The 27,933-nt window shown below is 37.3% G+C and overlaps 1 protein-coding gene across 2 annotated transcripts; it reads left to right on the plus strand.

Annotated features, from left to right (window-relative positions):
- The first annotated feature begins 1,440 nt into the window (after window positions 1-1,440).
- Window positions 1,441-27,354, plus strand: LOC116264101 (uncharacterized). 2 transcript variants are annotated; one of them, XM_031644085.2, is made up of 15 exons: window positions 1,442-1,632; window positions 1,753-1,983; window positions 4,101-4,415; window positions 4,916-5,023; window positions 6,297-6,489; window positions 8,110-8,372; window positions 9,597-9,726; window positions 11,276-11,349; window positions 12,225-12,488; window positions 12,567-12,643; window positions 15,683-15,774; window positions 16,010-16,092; window positions 24,947-25,018; window positions 26,241-26,366; window positions 26,934-27,354. In XM_031644085.2, the coding sequence occupies exons 1-15, from the start codon at window positions 1,519-1,521 to the stop codon at window positions 26,961-26,963; spliced, it is 2,172 nt and encodes a 723-aa protein (XP_031499945.1). In that variant the 5' UTR covers window positions 1,442-1,518; the 3' UTR covers window positions 26,964-27,354. The 2 variants fall into 2 exon arrangements, 1 of the variants encoding a protein (XP_031499945.1); XR_004174793.2 differs by lacking the exon at window positions 16,010-16,092 and having other exon boundaries at window positions 1,441-1,632.
- The last annotated feature ends 579 nt before the right edge of the window (window positions 27,355-27,933 follow it).

Consider the following 27,933-nt stretch of genomic DNA (forward strand, 5'->3'; position numbering starts at 1 on the left):
TGAGTGAATGATAACTTTGGCTGGAACCACCCATCATTTAACCATGACTGTCCATTTAGAGAAAATGGATAGTTTAAAAAAAGACAAGAAAAATAAAGTGAATCCATATTAGATGACAAAAATTACCATCGTATATTAGATGACAAAAATTACCATCATATTTTTTTTATCTTAATTGTCAATTGTGATAGATCAAACGACCATAGTTAAATGGTTATGTAACTCTAGAAAACCATAGTCACCAGTCAATTTTCCTACATATATAATTTGTAGATTTCTCCATCTAGATTTGAATGGGGAAGTCATTTGATGCTTCACAGCATACCACCCAATGTATTGCAGCAGTGTGTTTAATCACACCCGCCCTCCTTAATGCGTGAGGTGGCCATGTGTATGAATGTATTGATTTCATTTGTATAGATGAAAAAACAAAGGTAATGTTTGGATGACACTCCAAAACAAACTTTGTGAGACAAAACAACCTCTTGCCTCCAAAACAGTTTTTTTTAAGAAAGTTTTTCATGAAAATAAAGGATAAAAAAACAAGAAAAGACTAAATAATACATGGATTTAAAAAGGAAAGAAATAAAATGAGGGATAGTGTGGGAATAAAAAACTCTTTCACTTACCTTTTTTTTAATTTCCTTTTCATGGGAGGAAAGAAATTTACACTATACAATCCATCAATTTTATTTCATTTCCCTTTCCTTACAGCCAAATACATTTTGCCCATTTTTTTTCATTTTTTTTTTTTACACTATACAATCCATCCATTTCATTTCATTTTCCTTTCCTTGCAGCCAAATACATTTTACCCCTTTTCTTTTTGTTTATTTTTTTTCTAATTAATCAACCAAATGAGATATTGCTCAATCCCTTCATTTTCTTCCATTTTCCTGATACCAAACAAGCCGTAAGTCTGTTTACTTAGGTTCTGATGCAGTTCAGGATCTGAGAGACACAAAGAACTAGATTACCTTATTAAGATGGTAGTATAACCTCCCGTTCACGCGGAATCATCTTAAATAAAATCAAGCAAGAGGAGTCACAACAAACACGGATCAAGGGTCCGACTTGATATCCATGCTGTCGCATGTTGTAGGTGAAAAAAGGAGGGTAAACAGTAAACTGCAGTCAAACGCAACCACTTCACCGTGTTTGACGCGTCCGAGATTTTCTCGGATTTTCCATTTCCTCTATCAAGGGAAGAATATCCCGCCTGCCCACTTTTCAGGGCATTTGATGGCTTGTCGAACTAACAACGTAAAAAATTTTCAAGAAAAAGAAATCCGACTTAAATATTGAAAATGGAAACTTGTCAAAATAAGTTTTTCTAAAAAATATATTTATAGAAGTCGTTTTCCCTTCAAATCGGCCTGATCCAAACAGAGGAAATTCCGACTCCCCCCAAACGGGAGAAAAGAAAACCAATTAGAATCCGAGGCCGCTTGTATTAGAAAGGGAAGGAGAGAGGGAGAGCTAGAGAGCGCGCGGGCGCGAAAGCGGGAGAGAGAAGGAATGGCGCAGAAGAAGGGCCTGGGCGAGGAGGAGGTGCCCGTTCCGTTGCAGGCCGTCCTTCTCGCCGACAGCTTCACCCAGAAGTTCCGTCCCATCACCCTCGAGCGACCCAAGGTGAGGAATCGGTCGTTCTCGTTCTCTTCCTCCAAACCCCTGGTCGGCTAAGTCGATACTTTAGGTAGTTTCTGATGCCGATCGGAGCCTTCCTAACTCTGAGTATTGCTGTTGACGAAGGTTCTTCTGCCGCTAGCGAATGTCCCGATGATCGAGTATGCTCTCGCATGGCTCGAATCAGTCGGCGTCGCGGAAGTGTTCGTCTTCTGCTGCTCTCACGCGAATCAGGTGAAGGATTATCTACAAAAGTCTCAGTGGCTAGGACAGTCGAGAATCAAAGTCGACACGATCGAGTCTCATGATTCCATTAGCGCCGGCGATGCTTTGCGCTTGATATACGAAAAGAATGTGGTATGTTATTGATGTTTCAAGCTCGTGATGTTTTTTTTCCCCTGTTTGTACCACTATGGATGTTTATCCTTTTAGTGTAATTCTCATCCTTCAATAGGTGCGTGTTACGAAACTATCACGCGCGTCGCAGACCATAAAAAGAAAAGAAGTATTGTCCTTGAGTCGGTAAAAAAAAGGAAATTATTGCAACGCGCTTCGAGATTCTACTCACTAATTATTAAGTTCGTAATATTGGTTCCATGTGATGGTCTTTTTTCGTGATTGGTTTTGTTAGGATTGGTGTTCCACGTAATAGATGTTACTAAAATTCATTTGACTGCGAAATAACGACTCAAATTTACCTAGTATGCTATACTTTTGACACTGTAGACGATTATCATTATCCATACAAATTACCATTGCAATAAAATGACAATGACTTCAAATTGCAAAGAATGCAAATGTGTTAGTGTACCTTTTTGATGCTATTTCAAATGTTTGTTTAACATTTTAAAATTCGTTTCGGATTCATATTTTTAAAGTGTTGCATGATATACGTGAGAAAGAATATGGTTTTTATACTTCCTGAGAAATTAGTTCCAGTCTAATTTCTTGATTGGCATTGGTGACTATAATAACTGATTTATCATTCCGGTTTATATTTTTAGCTGCGGTTCAATTTCTGCTTGGAAAATCACCATGTATTTCATAAGCAGGAGCAAGAAGGCAGTGTCAAAATACCTGATTCATACGAGTTTTCTTTTGATGTTCTTAATAATTAAAATGCACAAATGAGCTGATGTTAATTGTTAACTTTGGTGTTATTATTGGAGTTGATCAAACCTCATGATTATCAGGCTTATCTTAACTTGGAATGGTTTCCTTAGGGTGTCTTTTTCTTCCCTTCGCTCTCATTTACTTATTCTTTTTGTTGTTAAATTTGCTTGCCGTAATTTATGGGTTAAAGGAAGGCGTCTTTCCCTGTTTGATTTGGAGCAGAATTTATGAATACTATTAATGGAAATCTATAGAGTTTGTAGTTTTGTGTATTTGTGGGAGCCCCTAGGTGTTGAATATCTGATGTTGAAGTGTGCTAAAATAAAGTTTTAGGCTTTTATCAGCATCGCTAAGGAATATTTTCTTCATAGCTTCATTAAATACACTTTGTTTTGCTGCAAATAACTGTTCTTGTGCTTATCATGTTATATTGAAATCTGTTACCACAAAGGGAAACTCTGACTTACTAACTTATCATCTAGGGCGACTGTTTACTTCAACGACTTGAACTTTAAAGTTTAAACCTTCATAGTATGGCCAAGTTTGTTTTGGAGAAGTTATATACACTCTTCAGCGGAGGCAGACTCTAGGAATTTTACAGCTTTTCTTTTTTACATTTTTTATGCTTATTTACCTGCCTTTATCTCCAACTCTGAACTTGGTTTTACAAGATCAAATCTGCAGTATGAGGCACTGATCGGTAGATGGTTATCCGGACTAGTCAAGCTGGTTTAAACTTTAAAGTTTAAACACTTGATCATGTCCTACCAGGCTACCAGTCTCTGTCAGATTCTCAATAGAGGAGTATGTTGTTCTTTTTGTTCTTATTTTTGTCATTATAATGCAGTCATGCTCACTGTCATTTCCTTCTTTTTGTGCAAAAAGGATGCCTCCTTCCCTTCTTCTTTATTGTCCCGTCCTATTATGGACGTAGATGGACAACATAAATGCAGAACACCCACATGATGTTCAATTGTTCATGTGTTTAATTATTTGTTCATTAGAAGTCCCATCAACAGTTACTTCACATGCTGACGTTTGTCATAACAGATGAAGCAGATTGTTAGTATATATGCGAGTGTCTGATAGTAGCATTAACATGCTATTCTTAATGGAAGCAATATGCGATCTGGTGCTATACTCTTGTTTAATTTTTCATTTCTTTCTTGCTTGGCAGTATATGGTTTACTAGAAAAAAATGTTAATTTGTTGACAATTTCAAAATATTGTATTTCCGTAGTTGTTTCTCTATTAGAGTTGTTCGTATTTTTAGCAGCCATGTTTTGTGGTGCTAACATTGAATAGTAAACTATTTTCATGTTTCAGTATCTCAGAAGAGGTTTGACTTGTTCATTGTGTAGATTCGTGGAGACTTTGTTCTTATAAGTGGAGACACAGTAAGCAACATGTCTCTAGCCGATGCACTTCAAGAGCATAAGCAGCGAAGGAAGAAAGATCCACTTGCTGTCATGACCATGGTTATCAAACAATCAAAACCTTCTTCAATATCTTGTCGAACACGACTTGGGAATGATGAGCTGTTCATAGGAATTGATCCAGAGAGCAATGAACTTCTGTACTATGAGGATAGAGCAGACTATTCGAAAGGATTGGTTTCACTTGATAAGACATTATTATCTGAAAGGCCAGCTGTGCTTTTGCAGAATGATAAGCAGGTTTCTTACCAACTGATGTTTTTGTGTATTATTAACTGCATTTTACTTTGAACTGGCTACATAGGATAGGAGCTTTGAAGAGTGAAATTCTTCTCCAATGTCGCATTGTTATCTTCTCTTATTATGCATGATATTTTATTATCATGCCTATCCTTCGCATTCCAAAAGAAAACTTGTGGGTTCCATGGTCAACTTTTAAATTGCAATCTATACTTCTTCAGAGTATGAGGATCTGTGATGCTTGATGCTCAGAAACAAGATATTTTGTTTTTATGTCTTGGCTGATGTATCAAATATTTATTCCTTATCCCTTTTAAGTCTCCATGCTTGCGACTTTTGATAGAAACTGGCAATTCTATATTCTTATCTGCACAATATCACAGTATTTCTATCTAGAATCTAGATCATAGAACACAACATCCTTTTCTCAGTATTACTATTCATTTTTAGATAATCTTCAATGTCTTTAATAGTATATTGATCATTCTTCTTTTTTTCAGGACTGTTATATTGACATTTGCTCTCCCGAAGTTCTCTCCCTTTTCACTGACAATTTTGACTATCAACAGCTTCGCCGTGACTTTGTGAAGGGGCTTCTTATGGACGATGTATGACTGCTGAACTTTTTTTCATCATCAATCAGTCTTCCTAAGAACCTAAGACAAAGCAGTAAAGAAATTAGGGGAATAAAATGGAAGCTTTTTTTTCCCCCTCAATAGCTAGCTTTTACTAGTGCATTATTTCATTCCTGTTGACATAGTAGAAATTGTGTGGTAAAGTGAATTCTTTTTACTAATTGAATTTGTTTTTCATGACAAGAATACTTATTCAGTCTTCTGTTTCTTTGGAAGCCCACTGTCATAAATATTTTCCTATTTATGTAAATGATTACAGGCATCACATGTAAATGATTAGTCTTTAATTTGCTGGAGAAATTTGTTATTCTTTAATTCTTTATACGAATTTTAGGGCGATTGCATTTCATGCAGTCTGATTTATCATGCCCGAGCTATATTACCTCCATTTCTTTTTCAGATGTATGGCTAAACTATATTCAAGAGTTCATAAAACCGTTGTCCTTTATCTGTGTCTTGAACTGAGATGCATTTTAGTGGTAGAACCGTAGAAATAGTGTAACTGTTCTGGATCCAATGAAATTGATTTGGCAATAATAAGGAGCTAGTTCCTGACATACCCAGCAGTCATTTTTGCTCTTCGGCAATCGAATTTGATATGGCATAGTTCCTTGTAGTATTATACATAATCAGGTGAAATGGCTATTTTTTTTGGGGTTTGAAATATATTTTTTGTATTTCTACTCATGCTAAAGAAAAGTTGCTTCTATGTTCATTATATTCATCTTAGCAATGCTTGCACTGGCTTCAGATGTATGGCTAAACTATATTCAAGAGTTCATAAAACCGTTGTCCTTTATCTGTGTCTTGAACTGAGATGCATTTTAGTGGTAGAACCGTAGAAATAGTGTAACTGTTCTGGATCCAATGAAATTGATTTGGCAATAATAAGGAACTAATGCATCTAGAAGTCTAGGTAGTATTATTATTGTGCCCCATTCTTAGGGTGCAAGTATGCAATTCAGCCATAGATAAAAAAATATGATTGTCAACTTTTCTTTGACGTTGTTTTCATGGTCTATGTCCAGTTTGTACATGATGTAGCATAATTTGTCATATGTTTCTTCTTCGATATGCATGTTTAGGTTAGTAGTTCCTTCCTCTCTAAAAAAGTGACTGAAAACACTTTCATGTCATTTATGGTCTCTACCTTTCCAGATTTTTGTTTCCATGGTGCTGGAAAATAGTTTGTAGGTGTCATATTTCTATGTAATATAATGATTGTCGTTTTTTGTAACATGTTCAGATAATGGGCTATAAAATTTTCACGTATGAGATTGGCTCTAGCTATGCAGCTAGAATAGAAAATTTCAGAAGCTATGACACTGTTAGTAAAGATATCCTTCAGAGATGGATGTATCCTTTTGTTCCAGATGTTCAGTTTTCTGGAAACTGCCCAGCAGTTAAAATGGATAGAGAGGGAATATACAGAGCAAATGGTATGAAGCTAATTTTCCTTTTTACTGATGGCAATGACCTAAATAATTGTCCTTGATCTAGTAGCGTTGAGTACTTATCTCATTGAATCTTTAGTAGATTTGCACCATTTATGACTTTTACTTCTTTCGCAAAAGAGTCTGGCAACTTGTGGCTAATCTGAGAAATCTTTCCATTTGATCTGTCCTTCTCGATGTTTTTTATTTAATTACCTGTAATGCTGCAACCATCATATCTAGCAGGTGCTCCATTTTCTGAAGGTTTTTTCCTGTGGCTTTTTTAATATTTATTTATTTATATTTTCAAATGAGATGTCAATTAAGTCAAGTCGTACTACTGAAATTTCACAGTAAGAAATGATCTCGTGCATGTCTTTTTTGTGGTTTTAGGATTGTTTCAGTAGTATATTAATTTGTAACCACCTTCTGTTTTGATTAGGTGGTACCTGTCTTTCATGTGCACTGTTATTTTATAAACTTATAAAGTTAGAAGTCATACTTAAAATGAGGCTATTTTATTGGACATTTTTCAAATTCCCAAGGACATATGATGATGAAAGGTCTGTTGCTTTTGGAGGATAACTGCTCAGGAGTAGTCTACAAGTCTCTTATCTAGACTGGTTGTTGTCTAGGAAGTCTTCAAAAACTATGGAATTCAATCTTATATAGTAGATGATCTTGGTTTTAATGAAGATTTTATTTCTTTGGATGAACTTGGTGTATTTTGACCGTCTGATGTAGAAAAGACTTTAGCAACAAAACTGAAAACTGCTTTGGTATAGACTATATAGTAGAATCTAAGGTTGCAAAGATGAACATTTATGATTGCCATTGTTTCTTTTTTTCTAATACTGAAAATAAGGCCTATTAACAGCGATAAAGCAATCATAAAATCAAACTCAGGTCAGTTGCTTAAGAAATTTTGATAGTGAATGGAGGTAGTTTGCTGGGAAAGTAACTTTCTATGTTGATTATGGAGCTGCATATTATTATATTAAGCTAATAGATGTTGTTGGTTGACATGATTACAGTTTTGCTGTCCGTGTAGATTCTGTATTGGACTTACCTTGGACTTGGAGGTGCCCATAGTGAAATAGGTATCGAGGAAATGGATGTTTTGTGCTTGTCTGCAGTCTTGGGGGGCTACATTTCGTACAATGCACATTGCAAGTAACAATTTTAATATGATTCTAGAAAGTTTATATATGACAATTTTTGGAGAAAGGTGCATAGGGTAGTGTTATCATGAAGATTTAAAGATGATGCTTAATCTGAGGTCCTATGCCTGGTTGGTGGTGTCAAAAAGGAGGCAGTGGTCTAGCTGCCGATTTTGAGGTTCATGTAGAAGTAATGGTCATGGATTAATTTCCTTTTTGTAGTCCCCCAAAGCTAGTAGACATCCAATGGGCCATTGACTAATTGTGGACCATCCCCAATCAGCTGGGAACTTTTTTTTTTTTACTAATGGTACAAACATCTTTCAGGTCACAATCTGTTGTTAATACTTGCAGTATTGCATGCCTTTGTTAAAGTTTCTTTTAGGTTTTCCTGCCATGATTTTAATTATTTTTCTTATATTTCCTTTTTTTATGTTTTATTTCTTATTGTATTTTGGTTTTATAGATGTTGCTCAATCACGCTTTGCAAGGGTTGGTCCATATACATTGGTAGGAGCTGGCACCTCTATTGGTGACTATTCTTGTGTTATCAATTCAACTATTGGTGATAACTGCACAATTGGACGCAATGTATCAATTGAAGGTTGTTACATCTGGAATAATGTAACAATCCAAGACAATTGTAAGCTAAAGCATGCTATAGTATGTGATGGAGCAATTTTAAAGGCAGGAGCAGTGCTTCAACCAGGTGTTATATTAACATTTAAGGTACTGTTACCACTTGTCTACTGATTTTGTTGACTAAATAAGACCTACACTCCATATATACTTTAGTCCATGTTTGTTTCCCATTCATTTAAATTTGTTCACTTGACATAGGCAAGACCTTCGATTATTTGCCTTGGTTCCTTTTGGCTGCTGAACCGTAACAAGTCTGAGAAGCCAAAAAAGATGTTTATGATTACTGTCCTTGCATGCATTTTCTATGTTTAGTTAAACTGATATCTGGAGTAAATCCACTTTTTGAATTTGCTGAGATCTTAATCATTTTTCTGGCATTGTAATTGAATGCATATTTGCTTGTTGTCTTATGATGGAATGAATAACTGCTTGTCGTCTTATATTGTATTTCATCACGTTTACCTGCATGTAGATTTTTACAGCTTATCTTTGCCTTCCGTTCTTTCTTGTCGGAACATTGGACATGCCTTCGTATTTATTTCTTGTGTATCCCTATGTGCATGAGTTGTTCTTGGACTTTTCCTGATTAGATCAGATTAGATAAACTGTGTCAAGTGGTTTTATCAACTGGATTAGCTAAAGTGTGTCTCCGTTGCTTTATTTGTTTTGGGTAATCAGGGGAGAAACACCATCACCTCTTGCACATTGGCTGGATTCCAGTTGCACCAGTTTTTCCATCAAAATATTTCTGGATTTTAGCCTACCCAAGGCATATATAAAATAGCTCAGAACAACCCACCGCCTACTTTAAGTCACAATAAGTCCATCGACTTCCTGGTAGGGTAACTATATTGTTAAAAATGGCCAACTTGTCAAAATAGATGTAGCCAGATGCTTCTTTGGAATACATCACTTTGTCTTCATGGGATGCAAGGAACAATTGATTGCTCTTTCTTGTTCCCGTTTGTGATTTGTTGACCTCATTGAATTCAAAAGTTGACATTTTGACTTGCAATTCAGTAGTTATGTGATAATAACTGTTTGCCTGTTTATGGAGTTTGTAATAGAAGTTTCCAAATTTGTTATTCAATATTCACATTTTCCAGACATCCAACTCATTTGAACAGGAAAAAGGAAAGCTTTTTGCAGCACGTAAAATCTATGTGTCTCAGCATTGTTGTTCTAGAATATGCAGAATGAAGCTTCTAAGTGATAGTTTATAAAATTAGTTTGTTGATGTGAGGAGCTTGGTGAATTTTACTGTGACAAGCTCTCATTTCTATCTTGACACTTCTTTATTCTTTATTTCAGGTTATGCTTGGGGAAGATATTGAAGTTCCAGCTTACTCAAAGATATCCTTGTTGCATCAACCAAACACTCAAGATAGTGATGAGGAACTTGAATATGCAGACAGCAGTCACGGGATTGTAGAAAATCCATGTAACTTGTTTGCATTTTTGCTAGTTTTTGAAATCATTGTTAAAATCATTCTAGGTAGAACATTATGTGGATAGCTGGTTCTGGATGACACAATGTTGAGAAATCCTCATTCTCATGGAATACTTTGCAATAAGTACCTCAAATCTTCTTCTGAACTAGCAAGGGATTTCGAGTCACCATTTTGCCATCCAATCAGTGCTGTCTTTTTAGCTTACTACTTTTAGTATTTATTGCACATGGTAGCTACGGTAGCTGGATGGTTCATTTAGCCATGTCTTTTTGTAAAAAGGACACTGCCTTTGTGACTTTGTCACAACGTTGTCTACAAAATGCTCCATATATTTAACTTATATCCATATATTTAACTTATATGAAGCAGTCATATCACTGTATGTGTCCATAATCTCCTTTTGTGGTTTTAACTTAATTTCTTGTATGGTCTAAGTTTTCTTTTGATTGTGATGTCCTTTCCATACCTCTTCCAATGGCATGCTGTTTGATTCTTCAAGAACTGAGCACCTTGGTTAGATTCTTAGTCAACTTATTTCCTTAAGTACTTGAGCAATATGTACAGTTATGCCATCTGAAAAATTAGTGTGTTGGAACCGTCTTCCTACATGACTGCCCAGCTGAATCAAGCACTTACCATTGTTTTTTTGTTCATCTTTTAGTTCTTAGAAAGATATAAGAATGAGATCCAATGTTGAGACCTTAAGAGAAAGTTCCATGACATAACTGATTGTGCTTTCTTTACTTTTCTTATTGTATTCTACTTTATGCTAAGACACCTGCATCTGTATTCCTTTGTCTGTCAAAGGCAGTGAAATCTGATGGATATTTTCATTGAATTTAATCATTAAAAGAAGATGTATTTGTCCTGTCAAGTATCTCAAAGGAATTCTTTAGTATGCACTGCAACCTGATTTTCTTCACCATTCTACATAATTTTAAGTTCAAACTAAAATGTTTGGGAGGAATGGAGGAACCAAATATATGTTTGTTTTATATGTTACATGTATAATGAGTGCAGTTAAGATCCAATAAGTCATCATAGTTGTCCCTTCACTCTACTCGGCATGCCTCCACTGCATTTTTGTGTAAATATGACCGGATTACCAATACTCTGTAAGGCAGTAGTATACTTATGGTCATATTCTTGACATTGTGTTTACTACTCTGACTGTGATGCTAATTTCATATGATTTATGTAAACTTTTTTCACTTTTTCTGCTTCTTATGTATTTGCTGCTTGCTTATATCTGAGCATAATGCTCTGTACATGCCGGTTGAGGAACTCTGCATCTGAGCTTTCAGCTCACTGTTCTGAGAGCAAATTAGGTCGTGTACATCGATCTTGCTAGTTTCCTCGTGAATTCTAGTTTGTGTTTTGTCTTTGCTTTTGGGCAACTTCATCCTTGATCCTGTTTGGTATGCTTGTTTGAACCACACATGGCTTAGCGATACCATGCAAATAAGTAACAAATTTGGAAATAATTTTGCTCCTTGTTCAACTGACAAATGTGCTGCTATTTCTGTGCTTTATCTGCAGCATTGAGCGGTGTAGATGAAAATGGTGAGCTGGTTCATGAGCCATCTGAGGACCAGCACTGGGACACTTCTAAGGTTGGAGAACTTATCATTAGTTGATATCAAAATTCCTACTTTAAAGCCTGTTTATTCATGTCTCTGAGCTTATGGTTACATGTTGAGCAATGTCAGACACCCGGTTCCCTTCTGTTTTGGCAGTTCATCTGACTGGATCCTTACAATTAATTTATATGGGAACTATTATGCTGGTTAAAGCATTTTTTCCCTTGCATTTGATTTATAAATATTGTCTGAGGTCTATCATCTATGCATTTGAATTTTGATGTAAGAATAATGTTGTGTACATAGACACTGGCAGCCGTTATAGCTGGTTGAGTAGACAAGTATCTAGTAGTATTATAACTGAACTCAAATAATGCTAGCTGGCATTATTTGCAACAAGGGGGCTTCACACACAAATTGGAAACTTTGATATACATAACCAAGAAGACAGGATTTCCATGGTTAGTTTTCCTCTGTGAATTAGTAAAGGAAGAAGGTCAAGCTTGACCTTGCAGCTAAACCTGTAGTCAAGCTTGCTTTGCTTCAGGTTTACAGTAGAAATGAATTTATGGACATTTGCAAATTCTTATTCGCTTCTTTAAGGAAACATAGCCGTTTGAAGAATTGTCCCCTTCAGGATTTGGCTAAATTACTTGTAGTATACATTCTCTTTTGACATTGTGGATTTCCTTTATCCTACACATTATAAACATAGTCTAAGAACCTTCGATTATCCCTTTGTGTACTCCAGGTACCTTGACCCCCAATATGTTTTTATAATTTTCTGTTTTTGTCCTTTCCTTAATATGGTGTAAGGATTCATTTTATAACATGTTACCAAATGCTAATGTCTGAACTTGAACTTAACAGTCTTTCAGATTAATCTTGTATCTTCTACTGTTCTCTAGGTTGGTGTTTCTGGGGCTGGTGTCCTTTGGTCCATTGGTGAGAATCTGCAGGAAGATGAATGGAAACATTCTATTGCACCCATTCCTGCTGAAAAATTGGGTGGCATAATTGCTGCACTAGCTGATGCTGAAGCTTCCCAAGATCTGGGTACTCTGCAAACTTCTGAGGGTGTGAAAGCTAATATTGAAAGGGATGTTGATGAAGATGGTAACAGTGTTGTTGATGATGATGTTGATCTTAAGACAGTCCAGTTTGATAAAGAGGTAAAACAGATTTTGTTGCTTCTGGTAAAAGTTTGTATTTTTGCAGTGTTTTCAGACACAAGTACTTTGGATTTTCAGGTAGAAGAAACATTTGCCCGGGCTGTTGTAGAAGGTGTTGAACAGGACCATGTGATTTTGGAAATAAATGCACTTAGGTACATGTCAAATCTTTTGTGGACCGATGCTTTATGGTTCTTATGGATGTACCTATGTTTTCTTAGTTTCTTTTCCATAAGTGCTTTCCTGAAGCTTGTGGGAAGGGGGGTAGTCTTGTGTGTAAGTATAGCATTTGTAGTCAATCCCACCCAGCCCAACTGAAGAATTGAACCTGACAAACACATTTTTTGGAGTGGGAGGGTACTTAGAGTAGCGGGTACCTCGGCCCGCCTACTTGGGTCTTCTAAGGATATGCATGAAGGGGTGGTCCTAAGGATTTTTGCTAAAACAAGGAGACTGTAGGACCAAAGGATTTTGCTAAAACAAACGGGCCATAGCATTCTGAAGAAAGACTATTGGCAGCCATGGAGCCAATGAGACATCAAAGGTCCATTATGTATTGGGCAGGGTAGAGACATAGGGTTTTAGAAATTGGTCCTGTCCTTAATTTTCTGATAGGAAAAGAGTTGGATCCCTCCCTTTATGCACACATCTCCATACAAGTGTAACATATAGGTTCCAACCAAGATGATTGGTACCAACCTTACCTTAATTGATTAAGGCATTGAACCACTCACATCACAATAATAGTAGTGTAAAATTGTAGAGGCCAATAATAGAATGGCAACCACAATAACATAAGGCAGATTCCCATCTCTTCTATAGGGATGAGAAAGGAAAGATATATCTTAAGTGTGAGCAACCTGACCGTTTGATTGTTGCATGTGCTCTACGGGCTGCATTCCATTTTTCTTCCCCCAAAAGGAAGAGAGGCCATGCATTTGGTTGGAAGAAAGGCATGGTTTTCTATCTCTGGGCCCCCCTCCCACTAAGGAAGGTAGCTAGTGAACGGTTCATTCAGGCAGGAAGGTGGTGGGTTTGAAAGATCGTGATAGAACCCATGTAGAAGTTAATGACGAGGCTTTGCTATGTTTTCTGTATTGCAAGGTAGCATGGAAAAAACCGTTAAAAATATATAAAAATTTAAAAAAGTTGAAGAATATAGAAAAATTCATAGAATCATAGAATGCGAGAGAATGAGAAAGGAGAGGGCTAAAATGACCCAGGAGTTTAAAGGATACCTACATAAATGACTTTCTTTATTGCTCATATGGGTGATATGATATATGTAGTATATAGTATATACTATCCATAAATGATCTAAAATCGTGCTAAGGAGGTCATATGCATCTGTTCATGACCCGATCATCTTGTTAAAAGCTTACCATTTTCTTGAGACATTGTTTCTTTGTCTTTCAAATGCCCTAAACATTGATGTCCTTTTTGGTTCATAATCTATTAAAGCCTTTTCAGTTAATAATATATTACTTCTATTGATAGTACTTTTTCTTCTTCCGCCATCCACATTGCTTGAGCAAGGAGACATTTTCTACATGGTTGTAAATAATATTTCAGTCTTTTCCATTATTTTTTGCTGGGAAAAGTAGTCAAATCTCAGTCCAGGATGATTGAAATTTGCAAAACAATGGAGGAACTTGAACGCCTAATATGACCCAGTGTGTTTTAGCAGGAATAATGCTGCAAAATCATCATCTTTAGCAAGTGCTATGTAAAATTCCGCTCTGGATTAAAACTATAAAAGCTTATGACTTGGCAAGATTTGAATCTGATTACCTTTCTAGAAATCAGCTTGTAAATTGGAATATAATTGGGTTTGAAGGAAAAAAGGCTTTGAGGTGTAAATCCATCCCATGACAATATAATTTTATATGGTTATGCAGCTGCATATTGATGGAATTCACGTGTGGGGATGGTGGATGGACATGGACTCCTCTATATAACACTTAATGTAGTTTTTGTTGCTTTTTTATTTTTTAGTTATCTAAAGATTGCTGCTAGAACATGAAGTTAATTCTGTGTGTAACTGATGTTTAAAGAGCAAAACCCTATGTTAGAAAGAATTTTATGGCTGTGGAAAAGCCTCAGTTCTAGTTTATTAGATCCAAATTATATATATATATATATATATATATATATATATATATATATATATAGGATGTGGATTTCTCCGGCTGTCCGTATGCTTCGTCCTCTGGTTGCATGCGTGAAAGGCAGAAGCCCTCTCTAAGTAAGAGAAATTGTATATATGTGATATTAAAGTCTTCACATAACCTCTGAAAGTCCTACTGTTAATAGTCCAAGTTAATTCTGAGTTCCTCCAAGAGCTTCCAAGACACATGTTGATGAATCTTAGAATTTTATAAACAATAGATGGGCAAATCTGGTATTATCTGTGCTGAGAAGAAGATTGGGAAAATAAGAGCCACCGGATTCATTTGATAAAGATGAGATTTGTGGCACAATCCATTTTAAAAGTTCCTCCGCATGGTGAACCAAGGTATGTGGATTTTCCTATTGCAATACTCATTAACAAAGCAGTCATTTAGAGGCTGATGTTAAATATAAAGGTATGTCTTTCTGGAAGACATCGGAGATGTTAAGCCTGATTCCTCTTCTACCTCAAAGGACAAGTCAGGTCCTGAGAGTGGGTAAATTTACTTTATCAAAACTCCTGCTATTAGACATTATTCTCGTTTGCATGATTAACCTGATTAGATAGGTTTAGGCATCCATGATATAAATGCTTCATGAACTTTTATGAAGCTAGCTTCATCTTTCCCTCTAAATTGGTTACCCTTAGCAAGGAATTGCTGGATCAACATTCTTCTGCATAATGGTAATCCTGGTCGAGTTGCATTACCTGTTCATGATGCTATTTTCTTATTATGTCTAGCTAGTTCAGTAAAGAGTATTTAGCTTATCATATAATTGCAATAGCTTCAGTTGCTGTTTGTTACTTTTAAATTTCTCTCAGTTGTTTACCTTCTAGGTTTTGTTTCTTTAGCATTTTTTTCCTTTGGAGATTGGCGAGTCTGTTTCTTTTTGGTGTTTAATTTGGTTATTATTTTTTTCCCTCCTTAGCTAGTGTAGCAAGAATATCTGATGAACAATAGCTAACTGACATTTCCCAGTAATATGTTTTAATTATAACATCTAACTTCAGTTGTTATCATTAGGCTTGCATACAATATGACATTTTCAGACTGTGCCGGGGCAATCTTTGATTCTCTGATAAAGCTGGCTCTAGAACCACCACGTAGTAGTAATAGTGAGTTTCTCTTCTGTCAGTTCCTCTTCTAGTTTTCTTTTTTCCAGAAACGTGTGCTATTCGTTGCAAAAGCAATTTTTTACCAGGTAAACATGTTATGTTGGATATGTCTGGTAGATAATAAGTCAAGGCAATGCATGCCTTTTGGTTACATTCGGTTTGGTTACTTTCTGGGGATTTATTTGTTTGTATAGAAAGTTCCACAGATTTTTATATTTTAGTCTAAACTTTCCAGGGGAATTACTTATTAATACCAAAAATGTTATCGTGAAGTGGAAGGGTCTTCTAAGTCATTACGTTCAGTCAGAGGATGATGAGGTTTGTGATAGTGGAACACAGTTATTGTAGATTTACTTTTTTTTTTCAATCTTGCTTCAGTTTTTCAACATTTTTGGTTGGTTTGAACTTTTTGCCTTTAATCAATCCTATAAAGTATAAACATGAAGTTCTTTTATGGTTGACTTGGGGATTTAGTCCTTCAGAATACTTGATCGTAGGTTAGAATTTCTGTTTGTGCTTCATTTCGTCATGCATATCCACTTGCCAGCTTGTTTCTAGGAGAAGAAATTGAGGTGGTTTATCCTTTGAAGTGTTCAGTGACAAAATGTCCCTCTGCATGATATGATGATACATCAATGATCAAACCCACTTACTTTGTCTTATGTATCTATTTCATTTTAAAACATTGGTGGTGACCTCATTTGATCATGGTCTATGACAAACATAAATAGGTAAATGCTGAACGACCCATGCCAATTTAATAGATTAGTGGAGACTTGACTTGATCAAGTTTATGACAAACTTAAATTGGCAACTACAAAGGAATTGTACTAATAAATTATTATGTTATATATGCTTTTAAATTTGTATGAATGTGCTTTTTCCTTGTGAGCCTGTACGAACAATTACAAAAATTGAAACAGTACATGTAAAATAGTAATTCGGGCATGAAGCTGTAATTGTCACTTACTGATTCTTACAGAAATCTGATGGATCCTGCTGTCAATTTTTTTGATGTTTGAAGAAAATGGATATTATGACGTTGTTGGTAATGAATGACTCAACTTGGAAACAAAGTAAATGCTACTTTTTTCACCTTTTGAAATGCAGCAGTTTAAGAATAGTCTAGCCCTTCACATCCAAAGTGCAACATCACCAGAATGCGTGTATTTGCAAGTAATCACAGTATACAGTAAAAGCAATCCACTAATTTGAAGCATGGTTATACTTGGAAATTGTATTAGTTAAAGTTGATGCAAGGATAGATTGGTGAACCTCTATTTTTAGTTTATACAAATTTTGTTAGCAGGTAGGTGCTTCTTTGGTGGGACCCTAGACTGGGCGTCGGCAAAATCGCTGACCCAGTGTCGATCCCTCCCCAAGATTTCTCGGGGGAGCCGTAGACTCAAGCAAAGACAAGATGAAATTACAAAAACAACCCCGTCGGACAGGAACCCCGACTCAAAATCAACCCTGGGTAAAGATACAAGTGAGGATTGTCCCACCCAAGGTCTACTACCTACTACAAAGCTAAGAGTTCAAGGCCTTACAAATCGCGCGCGATACATTTGAACTCTCACAACAACTCACTCAATCCAACCATAACAAACCATTCACATACATGCCTAGGGAACGGCCAAACCACACCCTGCCCGTGGGTGGTCAAGCGATCCCGCAGACGTGTCCTTGGCCGAGAGCCTAAGAGGGACTGCCGACGGATGCTAAGGCGTGAGCCTGGTTTGTAAAGCAATGAACACCCAAATCCCCGTTCTATAGGATGTTTAGAGACTTATCGGGCCGATAGGAAGTCGGCCTAGCAGCAGGGGTGGATCCGAGTGAATCCCGGCAGTGAGGCACTGCCCTCGGAAATCACAACAACGGATGAAGAAAGTGCTCGGCCCGCCTGGCCGAGGTTGCCTAGAGCGTCTCCGAAGCTGGTTGATGCCTTCGATTACGTGATACAACAATGCTGGATGCCTGGAAAGGTGTCGTCTGCCTTGAGGTTGCGTTGCCTAGAAGTTGATCATGAACAACCTTCTCGAGCAGTGGATCACGAACAGTTGAGCACGTACGATGGCCGATCTTCAGATGATGGATGCCTGGTTGGGGAATGAAAGCTCGGTCTAGAGCTTGGAGGTGGATAGCCTAGCTAAGGTCTTCGGGTGAAATGGATGAGCTCGGTATGAGAGGAGTGAGCTCGGGTAGGTCAAGGATTGGTCAATTGGGCTAAGTTTAGGAGTGGTTAGGCTTGGGAAAGCCTAAGGGATGGCTCGAGTGATGGGGCGTCTATGGTGGGCAGTAATGAGAGTTAATTGGTAATGGCTTGGGTTAATACACGAGGGAATGGTTAATGATGAAGATGGGTTGGTTACACCTAGAGAGAAAGCTAAGGGTCTTGCATGAGGTAAATGTGAATTAATTCACAACGGAGTTGGAGTATGGTGCGTTTGGAGGGTAATGATGGTAATGATGAAGGGAAGGCTAAGTGGCGAGTTGAGAATCAAGGCTCAAGCTAGTGGGTTGGTTTTAGGAACGGTTATGAGGAAGAGGAGAGTCCAACGGGTGGAGGTAAGGGACACTTGGCGTAAGTTAGAGATACTTACCTTCACTCTTCATGATTATGGAGGTGGTGCGTGGAGTGATGCGAGGGAAGAGATTTAATCCTTTTGGAGGTTGTGATATGCGAGTGACCTTGGGGCCTTTGATGGTGACACGTGGCTCAATGGATGGCTGGGATTGATGGTGCTTGAGAGTTTTGGAACTCTCGTTTTAATGAGAGGGTGCCGAAGAGGTAAGAAAGGTGACGAGCGAAGGTGTAACGCTCGGCAGCTCGCCCTCTCGTCTTTACTCGATGGAGGATCAAAAGACTGAATTGCCCCTTGTAATAAAACCAAACTTTGATTATGTAATTAATATACTAAGGGCAATTGAGGGATACCCGCAAATGACTCCGCCCACACCGCCCACTGTAGCACCTCCAAGTACTCAGTTAACCTCCCTAAGCTCGAATTCTTCTTTGCTACATCTGGTCTCCTCGAGCCGTGGGAGATCTTCTCATTATGTTCCTTTACTCGGCCTCTCCTGGCCGAGTGTGCTTTGTGATAGAAATCTAGCACCAATATCTGTAACCAGAAAACAGTACTCACGCAGGAAGATAGAGAGAGAGAGAGAGAATGAAAACAAGAAGAAACTGAGGAGAAGAAGCCGTCGCCAAAATGGTTTGCACGGCCTCTACTTATAATCCCATTTCCAGAATTCTAAGAGTCTCCAATCGTAGAATCGTAGGAGATTTCACAAGCTCCAAGGACATTAATTACATCATAGAAACCTAAGAGACTTCACATATTACAAGGATATTAACTACAACATAGAATCCTAGGAGACTTCACATATAACAAGGATATTAACTACAACATAGAATCCTAGGAGACTCTTCATATGTTACAAGGACATTAAATATCTTAACACATTCTACAAGGAGGTGGAATCCTAAGAGACTCCTCTTCAACGTGCTGGTGAAGGATTTATATTTTAACACCCTCCCTCAAGTTGTGCATGGTTTTGCACCATGTACAACTTGCCTTTTAGAAACAGAATCGTTCCTTTGTTAATCCTTTTGTAAATAAGTCTGCAACTTGTTCATCTGTACGAACATAAATAGGCTGAATTTCCTTGTCTTCCACTTTTTGTCTAACAAAGTGTTGATCAATCTCAATGTGCTTTGTTCGACCATGTTGTATGGGATTAAAGGCAATGTTAATAGCGCTTTGATTATCGCACATTAACATTGACGTTTTAATCTTTTCTCCAATGTCTTCTAGCAAATGTCTAACCCATGTAACTTCAGCAGTACCTGCAGCCATGCATCTGTATTCAGCTTCAGTGCTGGATCTTGCGACTGCCTTTTGCTTTCGACAACTCCAAGACACAAGATTACGTCCAATGAAAATACAAAAACCAGAAATGGACTTTCTTTGATCGGGATCTCCCAGCCCAATCTGCATCTGTGAATGTCATAAGTTGATGTCCAGTAGTTATATTTTCACTCTTACCATAAACTAAGCCATCTGCTGTCCCTTTAAGATATCTTAATATTCTTTTGACAGCATTCCTGTGAGTATCTCTTGGTGCATGCATAAATTGAGATACTTGATTCACAGCATATATAATATCTGGTCTAGTAAATGTAAGATATTGAAGTGCCCCAACAATACTTCGATATTGCGTAGGATCTTCATATAACTCCCCATCCTGAGCACTTAGTCTTTGATTTAGAACACTAGGAGTTCCAACAGGCTTACAATCAGACATACCTGACTTTTTCAGCAGACCCAACGTGTATTTCTGTTGTGTCAATGTGAGGCGATTATTGTGCCTATCAATCTCCACTCCAAGAAAGAATCGTAAATCACCAAGCTCTTTCATTTTGAAGTTTTGCATCATCAAAACTTTAGCTTCTTCTATGTGTTTTTCTGAATTGCCTGTGATAACAATATCATCAACATATATAAGAAGTAAAGTAAATATGTTTTCCTTTCGATAAATGAAAAGAGAGTGATCTAGAGGACATCTCCGAAACCACATTCTTGAATCGTGCAGGAGAAACTGTCAAACCACGAACGTGAGGCCTGTTTAAGTCCATAAATAGATTTTCTTAGTTTGCAAACCCATGCATGAGAGTCTCCTTTCGTGTATCCTGGAGGTTGTTCCATATATACTTCCTCCCTTAAATCACCATGAAGAAAAGCATTCTTCACGTCCATTGGATGTAGTCTCCATCCATATTTAACTGCCAATGATATAATCACGCGAATTGTTCCCATTTTGATCACAGGGCTGAATGTCTCATCATAATCTTCTCCATATTGTTGTGTAAACCCTTTTGCTACTAACCTTGCTTTGTGTCTTTCTATGCTGCCGTCAGGTTTGTATTTAATTTTGTATACCCATTTGGAGCCCACTACGTTCTTTTCGTGTGGCCTCGGAACGATCTCCCATGTTCCACATTCATGCAAGACATCCATTTCTTCTTTCATTGCCTTTCTCCAATGATGTGATTTTGATGCTTGATCAAATGAAGTATGTTCTTCCTCCTTGCCAACTTTTGCCATGAATAACTGAAAATCAAGTGATAAAGAATCATAGCTAACCCACCTGTGAATGGGATGACGAATGCGTTGGGATCTTCTAAGGTGGGGCATGTTGTCTTCTTCACTGTGAGCATCTCTGTCCCTTAGTCGTCGACTGTAGATAAGACCCGAATACCGATGTGCATCGTTGCTCTGTTCTTCATTATTGCTTTCGTGATGACTTGATGACTGTGTTGGATCTTCTTGATTTTCACTTTGAGCCATATCCGACGATTGTATTGCTCTCTTTGGATCTTCATTTTGAGGCACATCATTTTCTATAACAGGATCTGCATTGAATAACTGTGTACTGGTCCAGGGATCATAAGATTCAATGGTCATAGGCATTTCATTTGTATTATCAAAACTATGTTCATCAAAAATGACATTTCTTGAAGTTTTGATACGTTTAATTGTTGGATCATAGCATCGAAAACCTTGATATTCATCAACATATCCAACGAATCTACATTGAATAACTTTGTCTTGAAACTTGTTCCTCAAGGCAGCATCAACGTGAACATAGCATACACAACAAAAAACCTTCAAGTTTTTGTAATCAGGTTGTTTGCCTAAGAGTGTAAAATATGGCGATTTAGACATCAAGAGTGTCATAGGCAAACAATTTATTATGTATACAACAGTATGGAAGGCTTGAGTCCACAAGGAAATGGGCACATTAGTATCATAAATCATGCTCATGGCGCTTTCAACTATATGTCGATGTTTCCGCTCAACTACACCATTTTGTTGTGGTGTGTAAGGGCAGGAAATTTGTCTAGTTATCCATTTTTCACGTAGAAATTCAATGAAATCAAGCGAGGAATATTCTCCCCCTCATCACATTGAAAATGCACCACATTGGATGAAAATTTAGTTTGAATCATGGCATAGAAGTTTCGAAATATGTGGGGTACTTCTGATTTGTGTTTCATGAAGTAAATCCAGGTGAAACGTGAGTAAGAGTCAATGAATAAGACATAATATCTTGACCCAGACATGGAATCAATAGGGGCTGGCCCCCATACATCAAAAAAAATAGTTTCAAAAGGTTTGGAAGCCATTTGATTTATATTATGGAAAGGTAAAACATGACTCTTACAAAGTCCACAACTTGAACATTTTTTGACACTTGAAGTAAGAGGTAAGCTTGATCTTGGAATAAGCCTATCTGTGACAAGTTTTTCAATGAAATGTCGACCATAGTGTCCTAGCCGACTATGCCACAAATCAGACTCCAAAAATTGGTTAGGGCCCCTTTTGATTGAAAATGGCAAGAGCTTGGCACTGATGACGCATTATGAGAAAGAGAAAATGTCTTCAATCCTATATCAAAAGTGGATGAATCCTTGGGTAGACATTCCTTGAGGACGTACATATTCCCTTGACGCTCCCTTCTAGCAAACATTTTCTTCGTTTGGAGGTCCTTGACATAGACAGAAGAAAGTGTGAATTTAACAGAAGAGCTTGTATCATCAATGAGTTTAGAAATGGATATGATGTTCTTTTTGATATTGGGAGCAAGAACAACATTAGACAGTGATAGAGACGAGGATGACAATGGAATATGTGCATTTCCAATATGTGTAATGGGATGAGATTTTCCATCACCTGTTATAATGCAACTTCTACCGTAATGAGGGGATAAGTTAGTCAATTTACCTGCATTTCCTGTCACATGGGTAGCTGCACATGAATCCAAGAACCATTCTCCCTGTTCATTTTGCTTTATAGTCATCTTTGAGAATGCGGTCATCAATAGCTGTTGCATATCTTCAGCGGTGAATTTAGAACTTTGTTTTCCTTGTTTATAATCATGTCTTACCCCTTTGTTTTTATTTTGAGGATTAAACCAACACTGTGCCTTCATGTGCCCTTTCTTGCAAATTGGTATTTTTCTTGAAGTATCCAAAGGAGACATACCTTGGTTATGTGGTGTTGGTAGAATGCCACGACCACCATGGTTGGAGTTCCCATGGCTCTTACCAAACTTTACATTCATAGCCAACACATTTTGGGAGTTCCCTTGATCAGTCCTTTCAATGACTCTTTTCATATTCATTTCGTGTTGGAGAAGTTTACCTTGTAGTTCGTTGAAGGAAGGCAGAACAGGAAGGACCTCAAGAGCTGTAATAAAAGCATGATAATCATGCCCAAGTCCATTCAAGGTTTGCTGCACCTTTTCCTTATCAAAAATGTTATTCCCTGAGGCAGCAAGTTGGTCTGCGACGACCTTAATATGCCCCAAATAATCCATGATAGACGTTGAACCTTTGCTCAAATTCTGAAATTCTTTCTTTAAGTACATAATTCCAGCTTCTGATATTTGGGAAAAGGTATCAGCAAGGGTTTTCCATAATTCTTCTGCAGTACAATCATCAGAAACTGAAAGTAACACTTGTTGAGATAAAGTGGACAAAATATACGCAACCAGACTTTGGTCACGTCTCATCCACATAGCATGTTCAGGATTGCTGTCTTCATGAACAGCAATAACTTCTCCTGCCTCATTTTTTATTTCCTGTAAAACGGATATTGGTGGAGCCTTTGTTGAACCATCAATATGTCTAAAGAGGCCTTGACTTCTTATGAAAGGCATGATTTGCCTTTTCCAGATCAGATAATTCTCATGGTTGAGTTTTTCGGTAATAAGGTGAGGAAGAAAACTTGAGGACATGCCAAAATGCGAAAGGTTTTCCATGACAGCAGAAAGGAATGATATATAGGTAGAAGATGAGAGGGAAAGAAGACACAATATAACAAGATGTGTCCTTAGGTAAGCAAGAAGAAAAAGGAACAAGAATTGCGCAAGAGAAAAGTAAATTCAGGATAGAGACAAGATGAGAAAAGAGTTCTAACCAGATCAGACCTGTTTAGGCATTTCGTTTGGTAGAGATAACGTAACCTGGCGCTCTGATAACATGATAGAAATCTAGCACCAATATCTGTAACCAGAAAACAGTACTCACGCAGGAAGATAGAGAGAGAGAGAGAGAGAGAGAGTGAAAACAAGAAGAAACTGAGGAGAAGAAGCCGTCGCCAAAATGGTTTGCACGACCTCTATTTATAATCTCATTTTCAGAATTCTAAGAGTCTCCAATCGTAAAATCTTAGGAGATTTCATAAGCTCCAAGGACATTAATTACATCATAGAAACCTAAGAGACTTCACATATTACAAGGATATTAACTACAACATAGAATCCTAGGAGACTTCACATATAACAAGGATATTAACTACAACATAGAATCCTAAGAGACTCTTCACATGTTACAAGGACATTAAATATCTTAACACATTCTACAAGGAGGTGGAATCCTAAGAGACTCCTCTTCAACGTGCTGGTGAAGGATTTATATTTTAACACTTTGGCATTGTCGGCCACTTCGGCGCTTCTTTTCTTCGGCTTGCGCCCTTCTTCGGCCTTGTGATGGGCTGCGTCTTCCTTTGGCCTTGACATTTCTTGCTCGGCAGCCGGCTTTCGACATGCCTTGCCTAGGCTTACGCCTTGGTTACGAGCTGTTGCCCTGGCCTCGGCCACTCACTCGGCCATCGTCGCCTGGGACAGAGTTAGGCTCGCATCATTCTTGCTGCTTGCATCAGTTCAAAATTTGAATTTTTGCTTGTAATGAGGCTGTCTCTATGCTTCTTAAGAGTTTGTCGTCAACTGGGATATCACATCCTAATTTTATGATGTAGGCAAAGAAGATTCTTCCTCTATATTATTTTAGAATCTATTTCCTTTTCTAAAAGGAGATTGATCCTAAATAACAAGACTTGCCTATATGAATGCCTCCATCAAGCAAATCCATGTAAAATAGGTATATTTTGTTTTCCAGTGTAACTGCATTCTCTTTAATTAGCATAAACTTATAGATGTCAATGCATCATTGATATGTACTCCTTAGGTGAAAGTATAGACATTACGTGGTCCTCACAATTTTAAAGTATTAAGGTCGACGGCTTGCAGGTCATTGCATCAGCCATTTCAACATTTCGTGCAATATATCTACCTATTCTTGATTGTTTAACTCATGCTACAGGTGGAAATACTGCTAAAATTGGAAGAGATATGTTTGGAATCTGCGAAGGAATTTGCTTCAATTTTTTCATCGGTAATGTGCATGAGACTCAATAATTTTTGTAATTTATATGTTTATTGATTTGTTTTTATGGATAGTTTAATTTTTCTATGTGATGTTCATACACGCCAGAAGAATCTTTAGCAATTTCTATTCCTCTTATGCATGGTTTGATGTTTCTTATGTTAATTAAAAAAATAATGTCGATGTGTAATATAGTTGTGTGAGGAACAACATTATGGACTTTTTGGGCTTGCGGTTTGGATTTAAGCACTGTCTAAGTGATTAAAATGTTTCTTGCCAGAATTAAGGAGGCTGATACAAGAATAACTAAAATAGAGAATGTTTCAGATATCTGAGGCACTTGTAAAGAATATGATATGCCAAGAAAAAGATTGCATCATTACAATATCAACCAGTAAGAGAGAGATTTGTCACATGTACCTCCAGATGGCACAGGATATGACATCAAGGGACAGTATAACTCGATTTTCTAGAACTAGCCTTTAGCTACTATTACTTATCGACAATCAAATGTTGCTGTTAAAGTATACAGTGGTGATGCCTATCACCAGTCTTGCTCTTGCTGAGGGCGGAAGTTCCGTCTTCTCTACTCACTTCTCTTTATTTTTAGACAACGGGACTGCTGTAATGTTTTCCAGCAATTATATTACACCTTATTCCTGCCTTTTCCTCATTTATATTTTTTGACGGTGACTGCTGTTGTTCTTTTTTACAATTACATTATACCTGGCGTAGGTGTAAAGTGTAAACATTGTTTTCTTTTATTCTGATAGTCAATACCTAAAGCCTGAGATGGTTCATGTTTAAGCATGAGACATATACTACAGTGTATGCATTGTGAGCTATATTGTTGATCAAACATTTTGTAGTGGTTTTTGCACTCACATTTTATTGTGCTCACATTGACAATGAAATGCAAAGCATATCCACTTTTTGTATATATTTCTTGTAGAAAAGCAACTTTTTGTTAGAAAGAATAGAAAACATTATAAATAATTACACAAGACACTGTCAATGTAGGATCTAATGCTCGTTAAGGTTGCAAGTCTAACTCAAAACTTTGAGGCAAAGTATCACGTATTTCTAGTCATAAGAGTTACCACAAATATGTTTAACATCTCATGCAACACAGATCAGTGATGCGTCATGGTCTGTTTGATAGTCATTCTTATCAAAGGACATTTTGTGATTTATTTCATAAAGCTGAAATATTTTATGTATTTTTATGCAGATTCTGCAAATCCTTTATGATCAAGATATTGTGACGGAAGACGCAATCATGTCTTGGGCTTCAGAGAAGGAAGGAGCTGAAGAATCTGATAAGGTCTTTGTGAATCAGTGTGAAGCATTCATCCAGGTATGTGGCATGCTATATGAAATGCATTCTTATAGTCCATTATCTTCTTGCTTTTGTTGCTGATGAACTTTTGGAATTTTTAGCCGCTAATCATAGCATAATCAGCTGGGCCCAGGGCACCATCCTGATGGGCTTAGCCACATGTTATCCTGGCCCAAATTACCGTTTGAGATGTAACACCTCAAATGAACTTGAAGCTCACAGCTTGACATGCTCTGGGCCTCAAAGCATGTTAGATTGGATTGGTTAATTGTAGAACGGTAGAACCAGTTTTTTTTTGTAATGAAATACCTATAGTGAGCATAAAAATATTAACCTGATGCTGGATTTCTTTTAGGGAAATATAAATATTACCCCAGTAGATTGAAGATGCTTTGGAACCCATTCCAATTGTTGACTTCAATCATCAGTTTGTTCTTCTATTATCTCTCTTTGGCTCAATTTTTTTGACCTCAGATTGGCCAGGATACATTCTTAAATGTTTAGTTATTGCACGTAGATGGTTTACCAACTAAAGTCTGTTAACTTGGTTATGAAAAGAGAACTTTGTTTTTCCTTCTTGTGCAGTGGTTAAGAGAAGCTTCCGAAGAAGAATAGCAAAGATATCTCTTAGTTTGCAGCTTACAGTGGGCAGAAGCGGTAGAACAGCATTATCTAAAGAGAGCAAATTTGAATCTGTTCTCTGGTGGATGCCCATTTGGAGATCCCCGTCCTCATCTATGGGTCAAGCAGAAAAATTTGGACGCTTTGACCTAATTAATGTTGTAAAGTTTTCAAGTGAAAGAAATTTTGGTGTCCCTACCTATTTCATGTAAAATTTTCCCGTGTACGTTATTGAAAGTTAGTTCGTATATATTTATTGGAAGAGCTCCTCCCTTTGCCTTTGGGACTGACATAGTGACGTTCCAGCGAGATGCGGTTACCTGATAGAGTTTTCCACTGTAACTTGGAATTCGATTCATTATTGAAGAAAAAGTTTTGCGATTTATTTCTCTTCTCATGCTTGTTAAATGTGTTGGATGTTACAATAATTGTTCATACTTGTAAATTTCATTGGCTTTTGGCCGCCGGGATCTCAGACGCCTGGCTAGGTTGGTTGAGACAAAGCCTTCGGATCGAGAAGCTTACAGGTCGTACCCGAAGCAACTGGGAACCTTTCGTGGCCTGCAAGCAGGGACACACGGTAGTGTGGACTATGATAATCTAGGTCGTTAAGTTCCGCGCACGAAAGGAAAAGTCTTGACCCCTTTGGTGTCAATTTGGATGACACCAAAGCCACATACAAAAACCAGCACTTGCGAGTCTTAGGTTATCTTTTATAACAATTTTACATGCAAATTTGAATTATTAGAAATAGAGGTTCGAGTTTGGACCCAATTTTGTTTTGAAGGTAGAGTAAAAAAATCACAGGAGAATTCAATCTTACCAGTGCCAAATGTTGGTGGCTAAATTTTGAAAGTTTGTTGCTAAAGAACCATTACAGCATTGACATTAGCTATTATAATTTATGGCGCGGTGTTGGTTTATCTTGATTTTCGTCACAATTTATGGTTCTTTTAATTATACT

The sequence above is a fragment of the Nymphaea colorata genome, chromosome 11 (genome assembly GCF_008831285.2).
Source record: "Nymphaea colorata isolate Beijing-Zhang1983 chromosome 11, ASM883128v2, whole genome shotgun sequence".
NCBI lineage: Eukaryota > Viridiplantae > Streptophyta > Magnoliopsida > Nymphaeales > Nymphaeaceae > Nymphaea > Nymphaea colorata.

Coding starts and splice junctions, on each gene's coding strand:
- LOC116264101 (XM_031644085.2), top strand. CDS start 1,519: ATGGCGCAGAAGAAGGGCCTGGGCGAGGAGGAGGTGCCCGTTCCGTTG. Junction 11,350..12,224: donor AGCACTGGGACACTTCTAAG/GTTGGAGAACTT, acceptor ACTGTTCTCTAG/GTTGGTGTTTCTGGGGCTGG. Junction 25,019..26,240: donor TTGCTTCAATTTTTTCATCG/GTAATGTGCATG, acceptor ATTTTTATGCAG/ATTCTGCAAATCCTTTATGA.